The sequence below is a fragment of the Manacus candei genome, unplaced genomic scaffold (genome assembly GCF_025592945.1).
Source record: "Manacus candei isolate 608988 ecotype Guabito, Panama unplaced genomic scaffold, ASM2559294v1 h1tg000077l, whole genome shotgun sequence".
Lineage (NCBI taxonomy): Eukaryota > Metazoa > Chordata > Aves > Passeriformes > Pipridae > Manacus > Manacus candei.
Window position 1 is genome coordinate 3,641,582 of NW_026138125.1, and position 23,788 is coordinate 3,665,369.

Below are 23,788 nucleotides of genomic sequence, written 5' to 3' on the forward strand. Positions count from 1 at the left end.
CCCTCCCAATGACATTAACCATTTGTACCCTAGTAAAATTTGAAAAATGTATTAAAAATCATTCAGTTATGGTTTTCGAACTAATAGCAGTAGATTTTTAGCCTCAATAACTGTTTTTCCCATTCAAGTGATCATGTCAATAAAGCTATCAATAAAAATCATTCAACATTATCCCATTGTTCTATTTTCCTAGTTCTATATATAGAATATATAGAGAATATATTCTATAATATAAAGCCCTTCCAAGTAAGCAGACATTAACTATTTCTAGCCTAGTTAAAATAAATGGGGACTTTTTGTGTGTATTTTATTTTTATCCATAAAATATGATGCCCAGTACATACAGAAATTTTTAATAAAATTAATATGCATATGTTTGCAAATTAATTTTTCTCAAAAAAATTTAAAAAGTAAAGTTTTTCTTATTGTTTAATCTGTTTTCTTTCAAAATGTACATTTATTTTACATGTCATATTTGAAGCCATTATTTAGGAAAGACTTACGTAAAAGAAACAGAATCTTTGAGTATATAATGCTGTGATTAAAGCAAATTTTGAACACTACCAACACCAGAGATATATTTGTATTTAAAAAAATTATTTTGTACTGCAGTAATCCTTTTTCTCTCTTTTTTAAAATATATTTATAGAAAATTTTGTCTGGATGGCCTGGTAGCAGGTTGTTCTGAGTAAATAATCATCAAACCACCTTTTCTCAATGAGACAAGTTTTTCAAGGTCTCATCAAAACCAGAATTTTAGAAGTAAAAAGACATTTAAAGCAAGATGATTCTTAGTGAGGTAATGGAAAATAAAATTTAACCATCGGTATCATAAATCATAGAAAATATATAATAACTTTTGTCACTTGAGTTCGCTAAACTAATTGAATATAAAGGAAATCTGATTATTTACAAGGTCTCTTCCTACAGAAACAAAACAAAAAAAAGACTTAAGCCCAAGAAATTTTAGCAAATAAACACTGGAGACAGAGAGGCTGGGAATTTCTAGTAAGAAAAAATTTTGGTTTGCTTTCCAACAGAAATCTGAAACTGCCTGAGTTTACTGCTCTGTAAAGCACAGTTCAAGGTCCCTCATTTCTAAGACTGCCTTTTGCTATTTAAAAAAACAAAACAAAAATCATCAAACCTGGAATGGTAGGAAGTGTTTTGGTTTTAGACTTTCTCTTTAAAACACTCGGAAGAATTTCAGCAGAATTTGTACTCTATGTTTTCTTTAGTACAATAATTTTAGTTAAAAAAACACTTCAAGGGAAAAAGTGGAGATAAAATCATTGATTACTTCTTTTTTTTTTGTATGCTTCGATATACATAAAAAGTAGCAGGTGATATTAAAACAATTAATAGCATCCTTAAGAACAGCCAACCTTTCTCTCGTGCTCTATTAAAGACTTTCACTTCCTTCAGGTTTATTCCAAGGCCAGTCCTCATGGTCACAGCATCCGTGGCCTCATTCTTGTGGCCTCTTCTAATAGAGCCATTTGCATGTGCTCTGCCAAAAAAGTTGAAGATGTCTCATCAACAATCCTCAACTAATTCACACCGAACAAATGACTGAAGAGCAGTGGAGAGTTCACCTAACAGGAGGTGTAGAAACCTGTTTTCATCTCTGATGCTCATGAGCTTGAGCTTTCAGCATCACAACAGCCCTTTCTTTGGAAATTTCACAGGTTTCTGGGATCTGTTCTGTGACCTTGCTAAGGAATGGCTAATCCTACAAAGGTGAAGCACCTGGCACCAAAATAACATTTTGAGACTTAAAATACTTATGAAAAATAAATTACCTGTCAGACCAGTAGATGTAAGCTCCAAACACCGCAACTGAAAACATATCCACATTGCTCCCTGACAGCACAATCTCCCGATTCCCTCCACTCTCAAGGTCAATTCTTTCTATCTTGTCGGTACGAGCATCACACCAATATAATTTATTTTCCTGAAGATTAATTTTAAAGGAAACATCAACAGCCTTGTCCAAGTACTTAATTAAGAGTTATTTAGATTACATCAAAGTGGAACACCAGCTGGCTTTAATGAAATGTAACAAATACTGTACATTTTAACACGCGCTGGAAGAGAGAGGAACTGACCTCGTAATCGATGGAAATCCCGTTAGGCCACGCAATCCCCAGGCTCACAAGGACAACCTTCTCAGAGCCATCTAAGCGTGCCCTGCCTATGCAAGGAGTCTGTCCCCACTCTGTCCAAAATAAATACCTAAAACGTTGCAGAAATCACCAGTTAAAATTTAACATCAAAACAGGAACTGCAAATATGTAATACCGTACTTCAGTTGCAAGCTAAATACACTATTACCATTAAATGGGTACTTACAAACATGGTAAGTACTTAAAAAACATGATAAGGTTCATGTCTCTAAATAATATTAAGAAATTAAATGCATCATAATACTTGTTTAATAAAACACTTAAGGGTTTTTTGCAAATGATGTATATGAAGAAATTCTTAAAACTACTCGATCAATCAATATGAAATTCTATTCCTTAAAGAATTTAGCTGTGTGCTTGGAAAAATAAAGGCAAATTAAAAAAAAATAAAATACTGGAACAGAAGCTCTTGCATTTAATTATCACTAACAAATGTGATAATACAAGAGATGTATGTTTAAAATGTTTTAAATACGAAGTAATGAGCAGCACTGTGGGAAATGGCAGAGCAAAGGGACTTTATTTGAGAAGAAAATATTTTTCAAATTCTGTCAAATGCTCATGGGAAGAATTTTTATTTTGCTTACCTAATGTTGTGTTTCCATACACTTACTGGCACACTAACATCACTAATTTGGGATAGGGTGCTGGTTCAAACTTCTGCTTTGACCCCTACTTCTCATTCAGGTATAACAAAATGAGGCCAGTTAATCTACACAGAACACTTTCTTTACTGAACAGTAACCTACAGAATACCTTTACTGGAATATCTATGTGTCTACAAATACACATGTATGTATATCTGTGTTAAAATATATTATAAACACACAAAACTAACAGTTTTCTGAGGAAGAAATCTCTTTCGAAGATAATTGAGGCCTTGCATAATATTAATTGCATAAAGAGAAGGATTTTCATAGCAGATATTCACAGAACCCACTAAAACTTTTTTTAGTGATATGCTGTAAACAAAGTGAACAGAACATACAAAACCATTCTCCATTGCTTTCCTCTGTGTATGCATTACTTGGTTTTTAAAGATTACAAATATCTTCTGGACACTACTAAACAGTTCTCTCCCTGTGTCTGGTGTCATCATTATGCCAATCTCTTGTTAAGTAGCTGTATTTGACTGGATGACTGTAAATATGTGAAATAATCAGGAATAAAAATGTGATAAGGGAGAAAAAATATGGATCTTATAATTTTCTTATCAAATTTAGCTTCTGAAACATTGTTCATCTTACTTTTGCTCTCACTGTAGAGCTTTCTGGCTCTGAAAAAAATGAATCTGTTCTCATACTTCTTGGCAGAACAAACAATAATATTTATACTAACTACAAAACTTATACTACCTTAGGAAATTGAACTGTAACTTTAGCTAAACTAAAAATACGTTTGAGAAATGGTAAAATAGACAGTACTAACCAGTTAGATATCAACAATCACTGCTTAAGTTTAATACAACTTTAACTAGATTAGTAACAGCACCTCTAAACAGAACTCAACTTGCTTTCAGGCGTCTAACTAGAGGTACTTTCTAAATACATGTACATGAACTAAATCTTGAATACAGAAAGGCAGACATTCAACATACTTGAATTAAACTTTCCATACTCTTTCCTTAAACTAGTTACTCTAAGGAGAAAAAAAAAAATGATACCCCATAATTAGTGGGTTAAATCTAAAATCCTGCGAAGAAAATCCTGAATAGCTGCCAAAAATATAAGGCAAGTTATTAATTACTCCCTTAGAGCATTAATGATTATAAATATATTAATACATCAACTTACACAAACCATTAACTAGTATTGAAAAACTTCCCACATCTTCTCAAAAGTTCTGGGAAGTACCAACTAAAATACTTGTTTCATAGACCTCTGTAGGCAGCAATATGCTATGGATATAATTGATATATATACTGTGATTATAGAATAACTATGACTCAATTTATTTCAGGACTGTCCCTTATATAAATTACACAGCTGACATGGAGATGCAAGGGGTGGAAATTTGATGCTGGAATAGAATCTTCAAAAAAATCTTCTTTGGAAAAAATTCAGTCAGTTTAAGCTCCTCCCACCCCAACCCCAAGCCCTAAACACAAATGAAATTCCCTAAATGTTTGTTAAAGGAGGTATCTTAAAAGTTTCACTATGAGCTTAATTCCCTATTTCAATCTCAATTCTGAGCTTGATCAGAAAACTATTATTAAATTAGGAAAAAGTCAGGCATGTGCATGTTATATGAATAAATAAACCTGATGAAGGACAAAGACACCCTTTTGTAGGGCTACACCTTCTTCACTTCTTCCTCAGTGACAATAAATAATGTCACCAACCAGCTGAACGCTGCCTGCTTCATATCTTGGTATAACTGGCAGATTCAACGAGTTTTAATAACTACTATTTTCCTCTCTATTCTTTTAGCTGTCAACTCTAGCTTCAAGAGAAATGCAGAATGTGAAGTCAGGGCAAGGGGAGGGAAGAATACCTTTGAAAGTTTTGCCTCATAAAGGGAAAGAGACATGACAATAATGCAAAGAGTAAAAAGGCCAAAGGCCTTAATCTTCCCAAAGAAAGGCATACCTGTACTTCCCTAGAAAACAGTGCTATCCTTCTCCTGAAGAAACTTTGACTGGAGATATCCCTAGTTATCATTTTGTGGCACACTATTATAAAATAGATGAAGCTTACCCTCTTTCACAGAAGATGCACCAGACTTGTAAAACAGTTACTAATCTGTGGTCCTTTTCTCCTTCTTAAGGATTATAAACAACCCCCCTGCCATGGGCAGGGACACCTTCCACTAGACCAGGTTATTCAGCCCCCCATCCAGCCTGGCCTTTAACAACTCCAGGGACAGGGAGTTTGGGCAGTTTTAGAGCTGGAAGGGAACAGTACATTCCCTGTTTCTATCAATGCTGTAGTGCAGTCTCTGCCCTCAACAATCAGCTGGATGAGTTTTTGCCAAGCAGTTCAGTTTTGCCAGTTCTTACTCTCCTACCCACATGCTTCATCTCACATGACTTTCAGCTACCCTGGGCAATCTCTCTGTTGCCGTAATGGGATGTTACATGATACTGGAGTTTACAGCTATCAAGGCTTACACTGTTCCGCTATTTCATCATGACATTGAGGTCCTTCATAAGCTCACGTGGTTTCCTTGGATTTGCTGAAAACTTCAGAACAGATTTAAGCATGCTTCCAAGCAACATCCAAACTTCAGGTGAAATGATTTCCTTGGAAAATCAAAACTATTTTGCAAAGAAATTGCAGTATGTCATGAATACAGAGAGTAATGAAAAAAGTCTTTGTGTCTCAAGAGTAACACTTCCTTCCACCTGTGCTTATTTACAATACAACAGTTTCCAATACAATCCGATGGGTTTTAATAAATATTTATCTATTAGATCAAAGGAATAAATTTGCTTATCTAAAAGGTTCAATGCTGGCTTGCAAACTTCAAAGGAAATACAGGTAGCCATGGTCATGTTACCCTTTTTCTGGGTGTACTGCGATAGATCTCGGCTGGTCCAAGCCCTGGGATATAACCACATATCGGAAGGAGCCGTTGAGCCTGGCAACTTCAATTAAGTTGAAGCCATGATCCGTCCAATATATGTTACCTGGGAAGAGCACAAGGAAGTTACCGCAGGAAGAACAGACTATATGAAAAGTGTAATTCAGGACCAGAAACTAACTCCTGTATTTTCATTTACATGTATCTTATACTTGTAATTTACAGTCTTATTCAGCCTTCCATTGTAGAGTATAAACTTGTATTTGTTGTTGTCACCATTGAAACTGTCCATCTAAGAAGCAGCATCCAAGATACATAAATAATGCCCAGACATGTGCAATACTAGAAATTAGAACTAAAAGCAAAACCAATTTAATTAGTCTTGAGCTGAAGATGCAAGGGCGTATTGTTGGAAATAATGACATGTCCTGAAGCAGGTTCAGACCTACCTGCTATCCAGTCCACTGCAATGCCTTCAACTCTTCCCAAACCATTTGTAACAATGTCTTCCTTCCATGTTTGATCTCGCTTAGACCTGCTAATTTTGTTGAAACCCATGTCTGTCCAATAGATTGTATCATTTCCTATAAAATACGTGGCAATGATTCTTAGATTAATTCAGGTACTTCAGACCAAATATTGACATCAGTTACTGTGAAAACTGCTAATTATAACTTTATTAATATGATTCAGAGTAAGCAGAATAATGGTATCAAAACTATCAGCTTTAATTTCTCATTCCTTTTCTTAAATTTTATTTTAAAAATTCTGTCAAAATTCCAGGTTTTCTACTGTTTGTTTAGTACTACTTTTATAGCACAATTAGGGCCATGAAAACAGATGGAAGCTACTACCTCTGCTAAAAATCACAATAAATATGCTGTATTTTCTTTATTTTTTCATATTTTGTATATCTGTTTTTAATTCCCTAAAAGAGTGTGAGTATATTTATAGAAGTATTACTTATATCTATACATATAAATATTTTATGTCTACTATTAAATAATTATAAAATATTTTATATCTACTAATCCTATATATACACCCATGTACATATGTGAATGTATGTGTAAATATGTATATATACAGATAAAGATAGATAGAGACAGAGTTAGAGAAGAGAAAAACAAAACTTACTCAAATAACTAGATTGGTATCTTCAAGAATTTTAGCCACACTACCAATAAAACAAATGACAAATTCTGACTTCAAGCAGCCCAAACAAATATGGGAGTCATGTATTTTGCTGCTTTTTTCAAGTGAGTATGAAAATTACATACATCTTAATACTAGCTGCATATATATTCAACAATAAGATACAGATCTACGGTTGCATGCAAAGTTCCCTGCAGTGCAACACAAGATATAGAATTACAATGTCTTATCTGAAAACACATAGTTAATAAAAAAACCTGCCAAAACTATTATGTTTATCAACTAGATAAGACACCCTACAATTGAATTTTATGTATTTCTTATTCCATTTTAATTCATCTCCACAAAAATAAGCCCCTTTGTATTCAGACCATGACTATTTAAGTCAGTCAGGCGAACAAGGATCCACATAACAGCTTTGAAACTGTTACAAGAACACAGAGATCTGTGGTTTCACTTCCATTACTAAATCTTAACGGATATAGCACAACATTGTAGTGTTGTTTTCTTAATTTATGCTTTTCAGCAAACACTGAAAATTAATTTCATTTAATCATTGGTGTTTTGCCAATAAAATTGTGTAACCCAAAACTCAACATACAAACTATTGTTTGAATATTGCTGAATATTCAGCAATATCCAGCAATATTTCAGCAATATTTCTCCTCCAACCAGACCAAGTTTTGAAGTACAGAGTACCCTCCCAGTATGTGAAATAATTATTTCAACAAATGCACATCTATTAGTGAAGTATTTTTACGTTTCTATGTTGAGCTTCCTGGAACAACATCAACAGGAAGAAACAACGAGCATTTGCCTGACATACTGTGAAAAAGTCTTCAGCAGCAGGGAAGAATCAGTGCTATGATCTTTAACAACACAGAAGTGAAGGGCTACTAGGATCACACTCAGTTTTATAAACCTGTGTCTTAAAAAACACTGGCAACCTTACTCCTCAATAGCCTCTAAAAAGTCCAAAGGTCAAAATGACTCTTAGTTCTTTAATTAGAATTTAGAAGTATCAAAACACAGGGAGAAAAAAGGTGCATGTATCTTCTAGCTCATTCATGTCTGCAAAAAACGTTGCCATAAGCCTTTTAATTATGATATGTTATACTACTTGCATATGTTAATCTATTTTAGCCTCTTTGCATATCTAAACATTACTGAGAGTAGATCAAAATTTGGGAATGCTTCCTGAGTAAGAAAGAAATGAAGAAACATTCACTAAGTGGAAAAAAAAAAACTCAACCTCAGGATGAAATCTGAAAGTACCTCCACTTGCATTCTGAATCATATTTGAGGTTTTAGGAATGAATTTACAAAATTCAAGGTAATATATCAAAATATACCAAAATGGGAAGAACAACTGGGTTTTAAGCTGAAATGCAGCTGAAAGCTGTATTGTAACTTTTTATTCTCTTGTGATTTCACTGCTGCACACTATTTACCATCCATGTTTCCCAATGCATTTGTCACTGTCAAGTGTGTTCATGTTCCCTGTGCTGTAACTGATCATCAGGCAGGTTGGAGAACCTCACTCAACTTCATCCTTCCTCAAATCTCGTTTTTCCCAAAAGCCAAACCCCCTATTCTTCCAAAATATTACTTTGATATTGATTAGTGAAGCCCAAACAAAACTCTTTAAAGTAGGATAGCATATCATATAAGTAGACTATGCTAAAAGAAAATTCCAACCCAAAAAAGTACAAGATGTAAAATCCCCAATAAAATCCTCATGTGGGTGGAATGGTAGAAATGCCTGTTCTTCAGGCTGTCAGAGCACCTGTTTCTAGAATGAAGAAACAGATACAGAGTTGGCTTGCACCCTGCAGGGAAGTGGTTGAGCTGTGCTGGACAGGAAGCAAACTATTTCAACTCAGCTGTCAAAGTCACCTGCTGGGTACAACACATAGGATAAAGAAAATTCCATGGAAAAAGTGTCATAACAGGAACAAGCCCTTCTCTATGAAAAAAGAACTAATGAAACCTGCATTCCTACAGACTGATGATCACTTTCTGCAAACCCACCAGTCTCCTACTCGAGTTCTCGGTGATGACTCCACTGAAAAACAGCAGCTAGTGCTGCCAAAACAAGCTACATATGCATAATACATGATTTTGTATTTAGTGCAAAATGTAAAATCTCTTTGGCTAACACTGTAACATAATCAACTTCCAATTCCTTTAAATGCAGTTGCAATTACTTGGAAGGTTTGAAAACAAAGGGTTATTTCATTCATGAGAACAATATACAATTTTTACCATCCATACAACAAATTGCACATAGTATTTACCTGCATGGAAGTCTATGCCCACAGCAAATGAAGTCCCAGATATAGGCATTAAAGCATCCATTTTATCATTTGGATCAAGAGGAATTCCTCTTATTCCTTCATGAACAGAATACATGAGAAATGATTCGATACCTATGGGAAAGATAAAGCAGCCAATGAGAGCAAAGTAAAGACTTTCCCAATTAGCAAGATTTGAGGAGCTAACATGCACTAGACATAGTTTTCCAATACTGCTCCATTGTTTTCCAAATAGATAACTCCATCTCTTTGAAACAAACATCCATGAGTTATTATGGTGTATTTCTAATTAAATGATAAATACTGTCTTATAAAGAGAAAGGAATCACTGTCCATTTTGAATAGCACCTTATAATCAGGTAATTAGCAGTAATGAAAATTAAAACTTAAAAATGTTTTCTAATTATAATGACATTTAAGAATATTTTCAGTGTCTATCTATACTTTCTGAACATATTCAGCAAGAGACAATTTAAAAGACTTGTGGAAAGCAGGACTGTAAATTATTTTTAAGGCATGCAATTCAGCTCCCCTCCTTCAGTCATGCACACTTCCTTTACAGACAAGAGAGAAAGACATCATTTTAGTGACCAGTGCACTTGATGTCTTTTAAATGTCTACTTTCATGTTAGATTAATCACACTCCATATGCACCTATTTCTGTTAGGCAGGAATAAATGCTACTGAGTAGAGGTCTTGTTATGTAGCAGTTCTCAGAAGTTATTTAGTCCTAATAAACAGGAGCAAATAATATTCTCTTCATAAAACTATAAGGCATCTTGACCATGAGGTTGTTTTGTATTATTCAGGAACAAAGTAAGGTTTTGTCTGTAAGCTATGTTCTGATTTTTTGCCAGCTCAAGTGGACCAAAGTTTAATTAAAAAAATACTTTAAAAAATCAGGCTTTACTTTATATTAAGAGCAATACAATGAGACACCCAACAATTCAGATACTGTAACCTGTAATTTAGTTTAAAGATAAGGTATATGACCTTGAACAAATATTTACTGCCATTAATAAAGGCTCAAATGATCTGAGTATCCACAAAAATCTATGCAGTACTGAATAATGAAACTAAAAGCTAAATTTTATTCTGTCCTCACCACAAGAGACATTCATCTGTTACTGCTTCAATCAGGCATATTAAGTATAGTTATTTAACTTGAAATGAATAAATTAAGTATATTTACTCATTACAATGTTCCCATAAAACTTAAATCAGTTAAAAGAAATACTGAAGGCACTTCACCTTTGCAAGCCATGCGGTTTTTTTGAAGGTTGTAGCCCACTGTACACACACAAGTCCTGGTGGTTTCTGATGTTGGCAGGCAAAGCTGGGAACATCCACCATTGTTTAACTGACAGGAATTGCTGCCTGTAATGTGATGGGAGAAGACATAAGAGGAAGCAAAACTTGAACAGTGCAGTCCTGACCAAAATTGATATATTAATATTACCAAACCCAAATTTTATTCAGTTAACTTCTTCAAAAAATCGAGATATGCATAAAATATTTCATATATTCATATACCCTTCCACGCTTCCTTCTGCAGCATTTTATCCACACATTTTCCTTCAGATTATAAATAACTCAGTTTTCTAAAAAAACGGCCTATTTTAAAGTAAAAGCCTGCGAAAAACCTGAAAACACTACATTAAGTTTGGACTGGCAATGATGAAATCTCACTGACATTAGTCTAGAAAGCGTATCTTATTTTAGACCATGAGCAAATCACTGATCATACCTTATTCATTCATCAAATGTTATATTAAACTTATCTTCATGAACCAGCATTTTTTAAGTATATTTAAGATATATTATGAAGTGATCTTAAAAATCCATGCTCCTACTACTTTTAAGTAATAGATGACCATTTTTAAATAAGATTTAAATAAGATATATAACAAACATAATACACAACACACTAAACACATCTCAGAAATTTGAAGAGTTATGAAAAAACATTGAAATCCACTAAGAAATTCAAGTAATTAGTTGATTACAAGTTACCAAGCCCATAAGAATCAGAGAGCTACTTGTTACATTTATTTTTGCATTCCTAATTTTGAAGTAAAAGCATTTCTTCACCTAAAACATGGAAGTTTTCTTCCATGCAGAAGACATCCAGCAGTGATAATGTTTGGGCACTTGTGAGCTGTCTGTGTGTCTCCATAGTTGGGATGTAAAGCATTTTTAAATGTCAGAAACATTACTGAATGCCTAAATTTGTATTACTTATTGTTCCACCACACTTAAAACTAAGGGTCAGGCTGGCAAAGCACTATTTGTGTTTCCCAGATTAGGTAAAAGGGCAAACATTCCCAGAAGTGTTCAGTATGGAACAGAATGTGTTCCATTTATAGACTACTTATTGCAGAAACCATCCTGTGTTCTTCTGGAAGCTTCTTCACAAAATCACAGAATCCCAGAATGGTTTGGGTCTGAATGGATCTTAAAGCTCATCTCCTCCCAGTTCTCCTGACATGGATCTGGACACCTTCCACTAGACCAGGCTGCTCAGAGCCCTGTCCAACCTGTCCTTGAACACCTCCATGGATGGGGAGTCCACAATAAAATGAAATAATTCGTTTCATAGATTCCACCCTCATCACTTTTAGTAACTGGAATCAGAAATAAGCTCCTTCTAAAGTAACTTCCAAATGTTTTCATCACCAATCTCCAAGTTCATAAAACTGTGTGCATAACCCCAAATTACACTGGTTTATATTATCTTAGCTTCCATTTTGCCAACTAAGTTTCAGCAATATCCCCCCCTTTTTATGCTGTCTCACTTCTGATTTATATTACTGCCACTTCTGTCAACTTAGATGAATTAAACCATGTTTCAAAACGGATAATGAAGAATATTAATTAATTATCTCATAATACTTCTCTAAAAATTTCAATAATTTGAGATGAGGTACACATGCTAAGCCTTTTTTGTGACTAAAAATATAAAACTCTCGAAAAGAACTTCAAACTTCACTATAGTGTGAACATCTGATAAGTTAAAATACATCAGGCAGATATTTTAATTCAATTATCCTTATTAAATTCAATAATTTATTCTAATACAAAGTATTTTTTACCAATACACTATATTTTATCACTGAATTGTAATGAAATAAGTATTATTTTCTTCTAGATACATTTGGAGTATAACATGAGAAAAGATACTGTGCACTTTAAAGGTTGGTTAAACATATTTCAAATGTAACCTACCTTGTTGTGCTGCTTTATCATACACTTTCATATGTACAACACCTGAAGTTTTGTTTCTCAGGACAGTTGGGTTTCTTCCATCCTTTTTATTGCAGGTTCCAATCTGAGCTAAGTTCTGGTCTGCCCACCAAAGCTTTTTATCTGTAAAATTTTCAAGTTTTAGAAATCAAAAGGGTCACTATCAAATTACATGTGGTTGAAATCTAAGGTGGGAAAAAGCTTTTCAGGTTAATTATCAGATCAATTTTAAGGAAAATTGCTTAAAGAGGTTATAGAGAGAATCTGAAGGTTGCGTGTTATTAAGATTCTGCAAACATGAAAACAGCCCTCACCAGTTCCACTTTTGCTGTGACAACTGCTGATTTAAGTCTACTGATATAGAAAATCCTAAATTAAAATGCCTCATTTTCCATATATATATATATTGACATTCTAGAAAACTTTAAGGAAGAAATTCATTTTCACAAGCAAACAAAATTGCTTGTACTGTTCAAACACATTTTTCATTAAAAACAAATTACAACCAGTAACTAAGAAATCATGAAAAAAATCATATCAGTCTCTGCCTCCCAATGATTCAGAATTAAATCTTTCAGAGCTTTGATATCAAACTCAAACTTCAGTGAAACTCTGATTGTCCTTGTCACGTGAGTCCTCACTTGTAGGGCCCACACAGGTGTTTGATGAGATGATCTTGGCCTTCCAGCTTGAGAAGGAGATGTGATGCTTGGGGCCAGGGTTTAGTGGTGGACGTGGCAGTGCTGGGTTAATGGTCTGACTCCACGACCTTAAAGGTCTTTTCCAACATTAATGATTCTATTTCACATCCCATAACAAGTTTCACAGTATCTGTTTCTCATTTTCTTTGAACGCCAGAAAACTCCACCCGAGTCCTTACTCTCTTCACAAGATTTAGACACTACAATGACCTCCTTCCAACTCATTGTGGGTTATCAGCTTCTCTTGGCTTAGTCAAGTCTCCTCAGTGACTGGATAACACTCTACAGTTTCCCAATTCATAAAAGAAGTAATCAATTTTTATGTCATGAATTTAAAATAATACTTCTGAGGATCCACTACCTATATTTTTCCGTATTCTCATACTAAAGAAAATTAAGCTATTTTTCTAATAAAATGTAATCAGTCAAATAAAACTTCACTCTAGCACTACCCTTCTAGGAAATCACAATGAAGAAACAAGGTTTCATTGGCCCATCTCTATTATATTCTCTGAGTTAATATAGTGGTATAAAACTGAATGCAAGCAGCTCCCTTCTGCTCTCAGCCTTTTGGAAAAGTAACTGTTTTAAATAAACTGAACTAGGCAACATTTTAACACCGTATTACCTCGGACCAGTTTGACCAATAGTCTCAAGGGCAACACGACATAATTCTTGTGTGTATATTAAATTTAACTACATTTAGGAAAACAGAAAAAGGAAAAGAAATTATAGCAGCAATTTGATTTCAACTCTATCTTGGGTTTGTTACATGTATTTTTAAACTGGAACGATGTGATGGCAGTACATGAACAGGACACTTGCTTGGGTTACTAACAAAATACTGCTCTGCAGTAAATTAACATTTCACTCATGACTACATTATAAACATTAACTACTGTGAGATACAATCTCAGAGCTATGTCCTGCACAAAAAGTATGAATATTACTTTTTTCCTTAAAATAACTACATATCTTTTGAACATCTAAATGAAATAATTAAATGTGGCAAGTCTGTATAATTGCAAGTTAAACATCATCAGCGTTTTCATTTCAGACAGAAAAAGTTATTACAGAAGATGAACCAAAAGTAAAACTCTAGACTGAAAACTTTTAACCTCCAGGAACACTGTGTTCCCAACAAATATTGTTCATTAATTCACTTTTAGTTCATTTTATTTTAAGTTAAATGAATTATTTGCCTATGCTGCAGTTTTAATATTTCAATAACTAATTTATAGGGTCACACAGTTGAGTGTTTCATGACAGAAACTGCAGGTCTAAAAAATAATTTCCACTGCAATAACTCTAAAAAGTTACAGCAGAAAAGAAAACCTCTTGAAAATATCAAGGACAAAGAAGAGTAAACTCTTCACAGGTATATGACAAGACCACAATCTACAGAATGAAAATATTAAGATTTGGAGACAGAAACGGAACTCTCAATTTAAATTTGGGCAAAATTTAAAGAAAATCTGTCCCCCTACGTTACTAGAATTGACTGAGTCAAAACATCACCATGTGATATCAATCAATTAATAGTAGATTGCATCTGATGATTGTTTTAGCAGAAACTCCTTAGAACAAAAAGTTCCTTTGTTCAATTTTTATGGTGTCAATTATAACAAAAAGGCACAGGCAAGATAAGATTAGAAAAATGACTATTTGCTATAGCCCATATATGAAATAATGAAAATTGGACTTTTTCCTTTTTTTTCTTTCTTTTTTTTTTCTGTGAGATGATAACCTACAATCCTAAAAGTTTAGACTTTTTAAATTAAATATTTGTATATGAAGAAGAGTTTTCATTCTTCACAACCTCTATTTGACCATGAATCAGAACAGCCCATTAAATAATTTTGGTAATGGCTGCAGTCTTGTGCACAGTAACTAGAGCCTATTATTTTACATATCCATACATATTCTTTTGCAAGAGTTTAGTACAGAAAGGAAGCAAATCACAGAATTTTGGTGCTTTCATAATTTATTTCGAAGAAGGGATTAAACTCTTTCGGGCACTTGAAAGAAGTGATTAAACTCCTTTGGGTATTTCTTTAATATTTTGTGCAAACCCCCAACTTTAGCCATGGTTTAAACAACCTCCAAAAACCTGACATTGGTTGACTTGCCTGTCTCCTTTGGAAAAGGAAAGAAACAAAACCCCCAAATAACCAACTTGGTGTATTATTTTACCAAGAGATGAAAGCATGGCATGTGCTTAATCAAGAAGTTCAATAACCAATACTTATGTACACCAAAAATAGTTTAATTTCTTCCTTTTGGTGTTGGTACAGAGCCAAAACCATTTCTACATGAGCAGCTGAATGTTCCACCAGATTCCTCTGTTGTTTACTGAGCTACTCAATGAGAACACATCTGCTTTCATGCACAGTTAATAGAATCTAAACAATTTCCATCAATGTTGTCAGACATTTCACATCATAGAGTTGTTCTCCTTTCATGACAGAAGAAACAGCACTGAATAAACTCTTTACTAATCCTCAAGGTACTTGACTGTGCCTACAGAGGTGGAGTAGTCTCCTACACCACCTACACCCTTAAAAAGGACAAATCACAACAATTCATAAGTGAATACTCCTCAAAATTATTCTTTCATCCTCCTCTTCCATCCTTGGCAACAGCACATCTGGATAAAGATTTAAATAAAAATGTGGCTTACAAAATCTTACTGAACTAATTGTTTATTCTTCTTTTGCACAGTGGTGGTATATGGTGCACTATGAGTTTTAGGAGACAAGGACAGAGGAGGGGAGTTAAATGAGAAAGCTCATGCAAATCCTGACATGTTAGGTACACTGAAAAAAAAAAAAAAGGACCACAACCCCCCCCAAAAAAAACCAAACAAAAAACCCCACAAAAAAAAACCCCAAAAAAGTAAAAACTATCACAAAACCAAAGAAAATACTAAACTAAAAGAACCAAATCAACCAAAAAAACGCTAAAACCACAAAAAAATAACCCATAAATTCTGAAGTACAGACACCTTGAGGCCAAATCTCTTATGACTATCTGCCAAAAGACTGGCCAGTTATGCCTAAGACCTAAAAAAATACATCTTCTAGTTTTTCAGAAACTGCTGGGTGGCCAACATACACAACAGTCTCATACCAAAAAGACCCTAACATGTTACACAGAGATTTTTGACAATAATTCTAAGCAAAATTTGGGTTTCTCTCTCCATTATTGATACATTCTGTCAGTAGATAACTCATCTATGATTTCTGGTATGAATTTCTACATTTCTACATTAATTTTAAAATATCATAGATAATAAAAAAAAACATTTGACTTTAGCATAAAGACAACTTGCTTTACAAACTAGGGAAGAAAGAACACTATTTTGAACCTTTAAATATCATTTATTTGCTTGATTATGCTAATAAGAGTGTTGTTTGATCACTAATTACAATCCTGTTGCTGAAACTGAGTTATAATATATATTAAAATCATTGTATTTATCCATTCTGTTGGTTAATTAGCATTAAGTACAGCAACATATTGGGAAACAGTAATTTCAAATGCCAAAAATTGCTACACCAGCACTGTGGACAGTCCTTTGGAGATTTCAAGCAGTACTGTGAATGCAAATTTTGATGGGCCATTAGTTTTCATTAATGGTGGTTTGAGTATTTATGGAAGACAACTATGTACTGCACTTAAAACTGGGCAAATTGCCTAGATATATTTCACATATTAATGGTAATATAATGAATGGTGTTATGGCAATTAGATGACTGATGACTTGGAAAATTAAGGTGTGTGTATTTGAAGTTTCCTGATCTAAGCAGCCCCTTTCACTTTGCAATTACATCCAGCAAAGTCACAGCTCCCACCCTTTGAGTTACTGCAAAAGCTTTCTGGTATTGTTTTTGAAACATTATTTAAGATAAAACAGAAGTCAAACAACCAATGTATCAGCTAACTACATGACAAAAGTAAATGTCAGCATGAATATATTTTGGCAATATGAACCCACATTTTCTGTCTAAAATGAAATACTGTAATTGTTACTTTCTGTTTTGATTGCTTGATAATACACCTTGATGGTTATATTATATACAGTTTGTGTTCAAAAGGCATTGTTCTAATACCTGAACACCCATTGAAAAGCCATTATGTACATCTGATTTTGTTGTATTGCTGATGGAATTGTTTATACATGAATTTTAACAGAAATAGCACTTACACATAAAATCATTCACTACGTGAAGTTATTCTATTTCGTACTAAAAACCTCAACCAATTCACAACAAATTATATCCTCATTATACAGTCTACACAATCTACATCATATTCCTATTTTGTTGAGATATGAGCTGAATTTTGTGGGTTTATGTAAATTGAACTTCTGTGAGGACCTGATACAAAATCCAATCAAATGCCTTCACCAAAACTGCTGACAGAAGTCTTCAACATCTGTTTCTTCTCAGTTAAAAACTTACAGTACTTAATCAATATTTTTCTAGCAATGTTCAGTTTATGATTCATAGCCATATACCATTCAAGAAAGAACACACCAGTTTGGAAACACATCAGACATTGCTGCGAGTTCCTTTGCAATTCAAATCCTGTAATATAATGACTCTGCTCACCAACCCAGAAACACAGTTCTCATCACAAAGGTAAATTTCCAACCAGTTTCAGTTACAGTCCAGGAACCATTTTCATTGAGTAACTTGGAGGGCAGGAGAAGAGACTCCATGCAGAATGCCAAATACATCTTTATAATTCGATCACGCTCAAGACGTTTGCTTCCAGAAAAATTGCTAAAACCATTTCCTGAATGATATATTAAACTCAAACCTTAAGACAAGTTTAGGAAGCATTTTCGTATTGTTGAAAAGAGCTTTGCTCTACTGTATAAGAAAATCAGAGATTCTCTCACATGGAACATCTTGAATTTCAAAGCAGTAGATATATTTAATATCAACTTGTAAATGGTGTCAGTAGCAGGTGTTGAAAACGATACAGGGCACAGGGTGCTGTGAATCAGACAAGCTTCTAAAAGACCAGAATAAACTTCAGAGTTTTTTGAAGAAAATAAAATGGAAAGCTAACATAGTAGCAGAAGAAAATTACCACTGACCAAATGCAAGACATTAAACAGTGGGAGGTACTAGACAAAGCGTTCACATGTGTTTTTTAATGATAGATTGACTAAAAATGCCTGATGTTGCATGCATTGACACTTCACACAGTGAATGCGTATTTGAAGAAAAAGTGGGAAGAGCAGGAAAGCAAATATGGCTTCATGGATTTACAACAACTGCTTTGTAATACAGAATGGCAACAGCAAAAGCATTTTTTGTATGATTAAGTGCATGGAAGAATGGTAATTCTGTATATATTCAAATGCTTTACTTTCAAGTAGAATGTAATTTCCCATCTATATCATGCTCAAAACCATGTAGCAAAAGCAGGCACCAAAAGACTAGGAATTTTGCTCAGCATATGGAAAAAAGAAAGATGACTGACACTACTGAGTAGAAAACCAATAAAAGAAAGAACCAAAATGCATAAGGATGTGAATTATATATCCTGCTTCCATTTCCCTTAAGGATAAACCTGACAGTTACTTTGGCACCAGCTTGTTTGCTAACATTATTTTTTCATGTCTTACCATTACTTCTATAAGCTCCCACTAAAGAATATAATAGCAGGAAAATGTTAAACAGAGCCTGGAAAGGACTAAACAACAGCAAACATCTGAAAGAGTAGTGGTAACTTCCAAATGGTTTACAACAGCTAAACTGCAACACTAAACCAGAGGAATTGAAAACAATAAAAACGATGAGGAGATTGAGGGGTAGAACTAAAGGAGAATCATCGTTGCCTGGTGAAGCTCTGAACTGCTCCATAAGTTATATTAAAAAGCAAACCAAAACTGTACAGACTCAGCTGCAGTATCTATTGAGTTCATGCCACAGAACACAACCACAGAGTGCCTGCTTCTCCCTTCCTGTCCCATTTTGAAATTAACAGAATCTAAGATCAAGAAACTCAAGATACCAGAACAGCACAGAAATTACCAAGGCATAGTTCTGAAAAATCTTCTGGAACGTAAACTAAAGATACAGCAAAACCCACTGGAGACTGGCAGAAGATCTGTTAGTTCTTTGTGCAAAAGTCTGTCCAGACAATGAACAGAAGGCACTAGCTTTTGACACAGACTGTAGGATTCTCCTTGGGTGTCTCTGGGAGCTTGTGCTTTCTGACAAGGACACTGATGGCTGGGGAAGATGCTTCACAAACACTTTTTAAAAAGTTTGCAGAAGCAATAACTGAGGTGCTTGAAGAGATCACTGGTATAGTAAATTTATCAGAAATTCGACAATTTTTCCAAAAATTCTTCTGACAAATTTCAGATCACACTACCCATCCCCTAAAACCACCGAGGTTCGCTCCACCATTTTCTTGATTTAACTCTTTAGTCCAACAAAGATTCCGATGATCAAAAACTGACCTGCTGACAAACTGTACAAAGGGAGTCTTAAAATACTGAACTCTACCTTCTCTTTCTGCCCCCATGGAAACACAACCCAGCAATATGACAAGATCATACACCAAAATAAAGAAATAAAAAATATAAGCTGTCCAAAATATTGCTTTTAGCTGGGCAGACAATAAATGCAAAAGACAGAAAAATGGAAAAGACAGCAGAAGACTACAGGACTCTCTGGCAATGAGTGGAACCTAAATTCTACAAAATTTGGGCACAGGTATTGTGTCTGTTTTCAGTCACTGATGAGTTCAAATAGTAAAAAAAGTTAGCTTAGTATATTCACAGAGAAGAAATATTCATTCCATTCATGTTGTTTAGTTGTGTTTACTGTAAAAGCAGTCAAGAAAATTTAGGAAATGGAGCAAAAATGATGCAATAAACATTGCAATTACTGTGATTTACCTGCTGCAACCTCCTATTAAACTTGTAGGCAAAGAGATCAGCAGGGGTACTAAATTTTCACACACTATCGTGTTAAATCTTACATTAGAACAAATTAGTCATTCTTCTTTATTTATACATTACTAGTTATGACCATTTATCCATTACAGATCTGTTAACTTGCTTCATATAGCAATGAATTTTCTGTTCTGATCCATTTTACATGCACAGAAGCTGCCTATGAGAAATATATGTAAAGCCACCAGCACTTCAGGAAAATAAATGGCATTTACGTCGCCACAGTGTTTTCTACAATATGAAAACGTGAAACAGATGAACACAGAAACTTTTCATGTTTTTCAATCAGCACATACAGTACTGTTGATAAAACTGTATTTGTCTGCCCTTTTTTCCAGCAGATTTATGTGTGGAATCATATTGCAATGTCATGCTGCAGTTTGGCACACCTATGTCTCCAAAACAAAGACAAAACCCAAAAGCAAAAGTTTTTTTTACTATTTTTGAGTAGGAAGAATTGTCATTACCCATAAAAACAAAGCATCCAAACTACGAATAGTAGGGGTACAGATATGTAAAAACTACACAGCAGAAAATTTTCCATCTCCACACCTGCAAAAATTCAACTACTTCTGTGCAAACAATCACAAAACACTCTTCTTTACATGATTGCTATAATCTCGTTGTTCCAGACCCCAAATGGATCATCACTGTTGTAGGTTCTGTGAATCAGAGATGAAGACTTGATACCCACAGACATCTCAGTGACGGGATGAACAAACACTCTTTACATCTCCTATTAAAGACTTCCAACAGCCCCCCAGAGTAAAGGTCATTTATTCAATCCATTTCCAGCCACAATCCAATCAATGAAAGACAATTTGCATATATTAACATTTGTGACTCCTGACACCAACCTTGCTTGTGTTTATGAATGCAGGTATAAAAGTATCCCCTCTCCAAGAGACACTGACAGCAGTTGAAGTTCAATACTGGTCAAATGTGTGTATAATAAATCTAATTTAGCAATTACCATTTTACACTATGATATAATTTACACCATGTGCATAAAAGTCTTCAGATTTTATTTAGCATAAATTTCACTAACACACCATCTATAAGTACACAGTTATTATATAATTAATCAATCAAATAAAACACTTCATAAAAAGATTCTGGCAGTTGATGAGACATCTATCCCAACTTACAGGTTTGCTTATCAACTGAACTTTTTTTTTTTGAACATCCAAGACAAATATAAATAATTTTTGAACCAGAAAATAAGGGTCAACAAAGCATTTTGGGGAAATATAGAAAGCTCTAAAGTTATCTCCGGAATAACAGAAATATTAATTCTGAGTCAGACTGGAATTTCCTACCACACTTTGTCCCAGTTACAGAAAGGGACAAGACCTGAAGACAAGTATGAGAACTAGTCAATTTGAAGCAATATTTTTATAATATTCGGCAACCTGTAACTAGTTAATTTTTTAGGAATTTTTCCTTATGCTACTGTTCTTTTGATTTTTTTTTTTTTGATAGGTGTTTTTGAACATTCTAAACCCTTCTAATGTGCAAATGGAGGATTAATAACAAACGGAATATTTTATTCAACATATTTTATACATGAAATATTAGCAGATATCTGAAAATCCAAATCATCAATCATTAATTCAGAACCCAAAGAAATCTTCACAAAGTGCCAGCTAATTCAACAAACTAGGGCTGTTCTGAACTAGGTAGGAAGATTTGAGCAGCAGAGGAAACAAGTCATGGATAATTCTGAGTAACAAAGAGCACAAAAGAGCTCCCTCTCCTTCCAACACACTTCATAAGTGACTATGGCAAATACAAGCCATCAATCTGTTACCTTCGTACTGTGTGTGTATACATATATATGCAAGACTACATTTAGAAACACATACTTGCAATACAGATTGCAAACTGTCTGTTCAATCAAATATAAAGAATTTTTTCACAGACAATACGGTCTCGCTAGTGAATGTACTGCATGTATTATTTACATGAAACCAAAACAATCTTCCCTAAGCTTTTTATATTTCATTATTAAATAGCTTTGAATAATTAAAAAAAAAAAAAGTGATTATCACTGGACTTACCCATAATGGTTAAAGCTGTGGCTTTTGTTAAGTCTTCTTTCATTGATTCTATTATTTCAAGATTACCACCATCCAAATTGCATCTGTTTATGGTTCCATTTCCTGAACTGATCCAGTAAAGCTTGTTCTCCCCATAATCTATTGACAGGCCTGTAATTAATGCATACAACTTTAACTACGGCTTGAATAGATAACACACATTTAGCATTGAGCTGTTTTCATAATAAAAGTGTATTTACGAAATATATATATACACACAACACACAGTTATATTTTCTACTCATACTTTAAAAAAAAATTGAGAAAACAAAACTTGGTCATTTATAGTGAAAAAACCCACACTTTTAGAAAGATTTGTGCCTTGTATTTCTCCCAGCATCTACATAAATCAGTAACTGACTGATGAAAGAGAATTATCTGGCAATGAAGAATTGCTTGAATAAGCTGAGGTCCTAAGCAAGGTCATTAAAAACTAGTAAATGTAAAACAGGAACCATAATTTATATTTTAAAATTATGAATACATAAAGAATTAGAAAACAATCTACTTTTTGTGATACTGAACTTAAAAAAAAAAAAAAATCTTTTCTCTCCCTGCATGCACAGCCCTCTGCTTAGAATGCTGAACTACCAAATTCTAACCCAAATTTTTAATAAATGTACAGTACTAATTTTCATTTTGCTTCATAGAGAAACATAATCAGTTCTTTTGACTTAGAAGCAAGAGAACTGTAGAAATAAAAATACTTGCAAAATAACCTGCCAAATGAACAAACATGATTTTCTGGAAGTAAGAGTAAAGAACTAAGATGATGTATTTCAGACTTCTATAATGATTTTAAAATGTTTTTAAAATGTTCAAGAACTGGTAGCAGGAGATTTTCTGTAGTGAAATATTCTTGGCATGGTGACAATATATGCCATAAAAATTTGCTTTGGTACCAGACCTTTCCCAGAATTCATGTTATGTATCCAGTAGCGAGTTGCCAAAAAATACTGTAATTCACTGCATAGGTCAACCTTTAGATATTGTACTGTAGTCTTCTTCCATCCTGTAAAGTGGAAAGTTATTTTGAAAACCCTGACAGGAGGGAAGCAGTGCCCTGTGCTGCAGCACTTACAGCTGCCATCATGTCACTACGTCTTTACGCAGATTTGACATGACAGGCCAAAAGGTTTCAGCCTTCTGAGCCTCTGAAAAACAGCTTTCCAGTTCCTTTACAGTTACTGACACCCCCTCCCCCCTGCAATTTTATCACCCAGAAGAAAACAAAACACACTCAAGAAAGGATAAGGCTTCAGAGTTGTGCCTTGCAGCATCTCTGCGCACACGTTTTCGTGCTTGTACAACAAGCATCACTCAAAGTAGAAATACAGTGCCATGGATCTTGGAGACAAGCAGTACTTGCAGTACACAGGCCTAGAACAGGGAATTTTCCTGGGAATACTGATCAACTTCCCTATGGGTTAAAAGGGAATACACAAGGATGAAGTTTTCCTTACTCCCAGATGGACAGCATTTGTTATTCGCTGCAACTCCCGACTGCTCCCAGTCAGCTGCTCACTGATGTCACCTAGATGACATCTCTTTATGGAGTTGCTGTCAATACAAGCTACACAGAATC

At 34.3% G+C, this 23,788-nt stretch overlaps 1 protein-coding gene across 1 annotated transcript in view; it reads right to left on the minus strand.

Moving 5' to 3' along the window:
- Window positions 1-23,788, minus strand: part of LRP1B (LDL receptor related protein 1B) — a 506,665-nt gene that overhangs the window by 155,906 nt on the left and 326,971 nt on the right. The window contains exons 32-40 of the mRNA XM_051810328.1: window positions 22,165-22,314; window positions 12,404-12,544; window positions 10,430-10,555; window positions 9,161-9,292; window positions 6,158-6,292; window positions 5,685-5,814; window positions 2,109-2,235; window positions 1,803-1,954; window positions 1,386-1,510 (exon numbers count right to left, since the gene is read on the minus strand). Coding sequence (XP_051666288.1) covers window positions 1,386-1,510; window positions 1,803-1,954; window positions 2,109-2,235; window positions 5,685-5,814; window positions 6,158-6,292; window positions 9,161-9,292; window positions 10,430-10,555; window positions 12,404-12,544; window positions 22,165-22,314 — 1,218 coding nt within the window. The remainder of the gene's footprint in view (window positions 1-1,385; window positions 1,511-1,802; window positions 1,955-2,108; window positions 2,236-5,684; window positions 5,815-6,157; window positions 6,293-9,160; window positions 9,293-10,429; window positions 10,556-12,403; window positions 12,545-22,164; window positions 22,315-23,788) is intronic.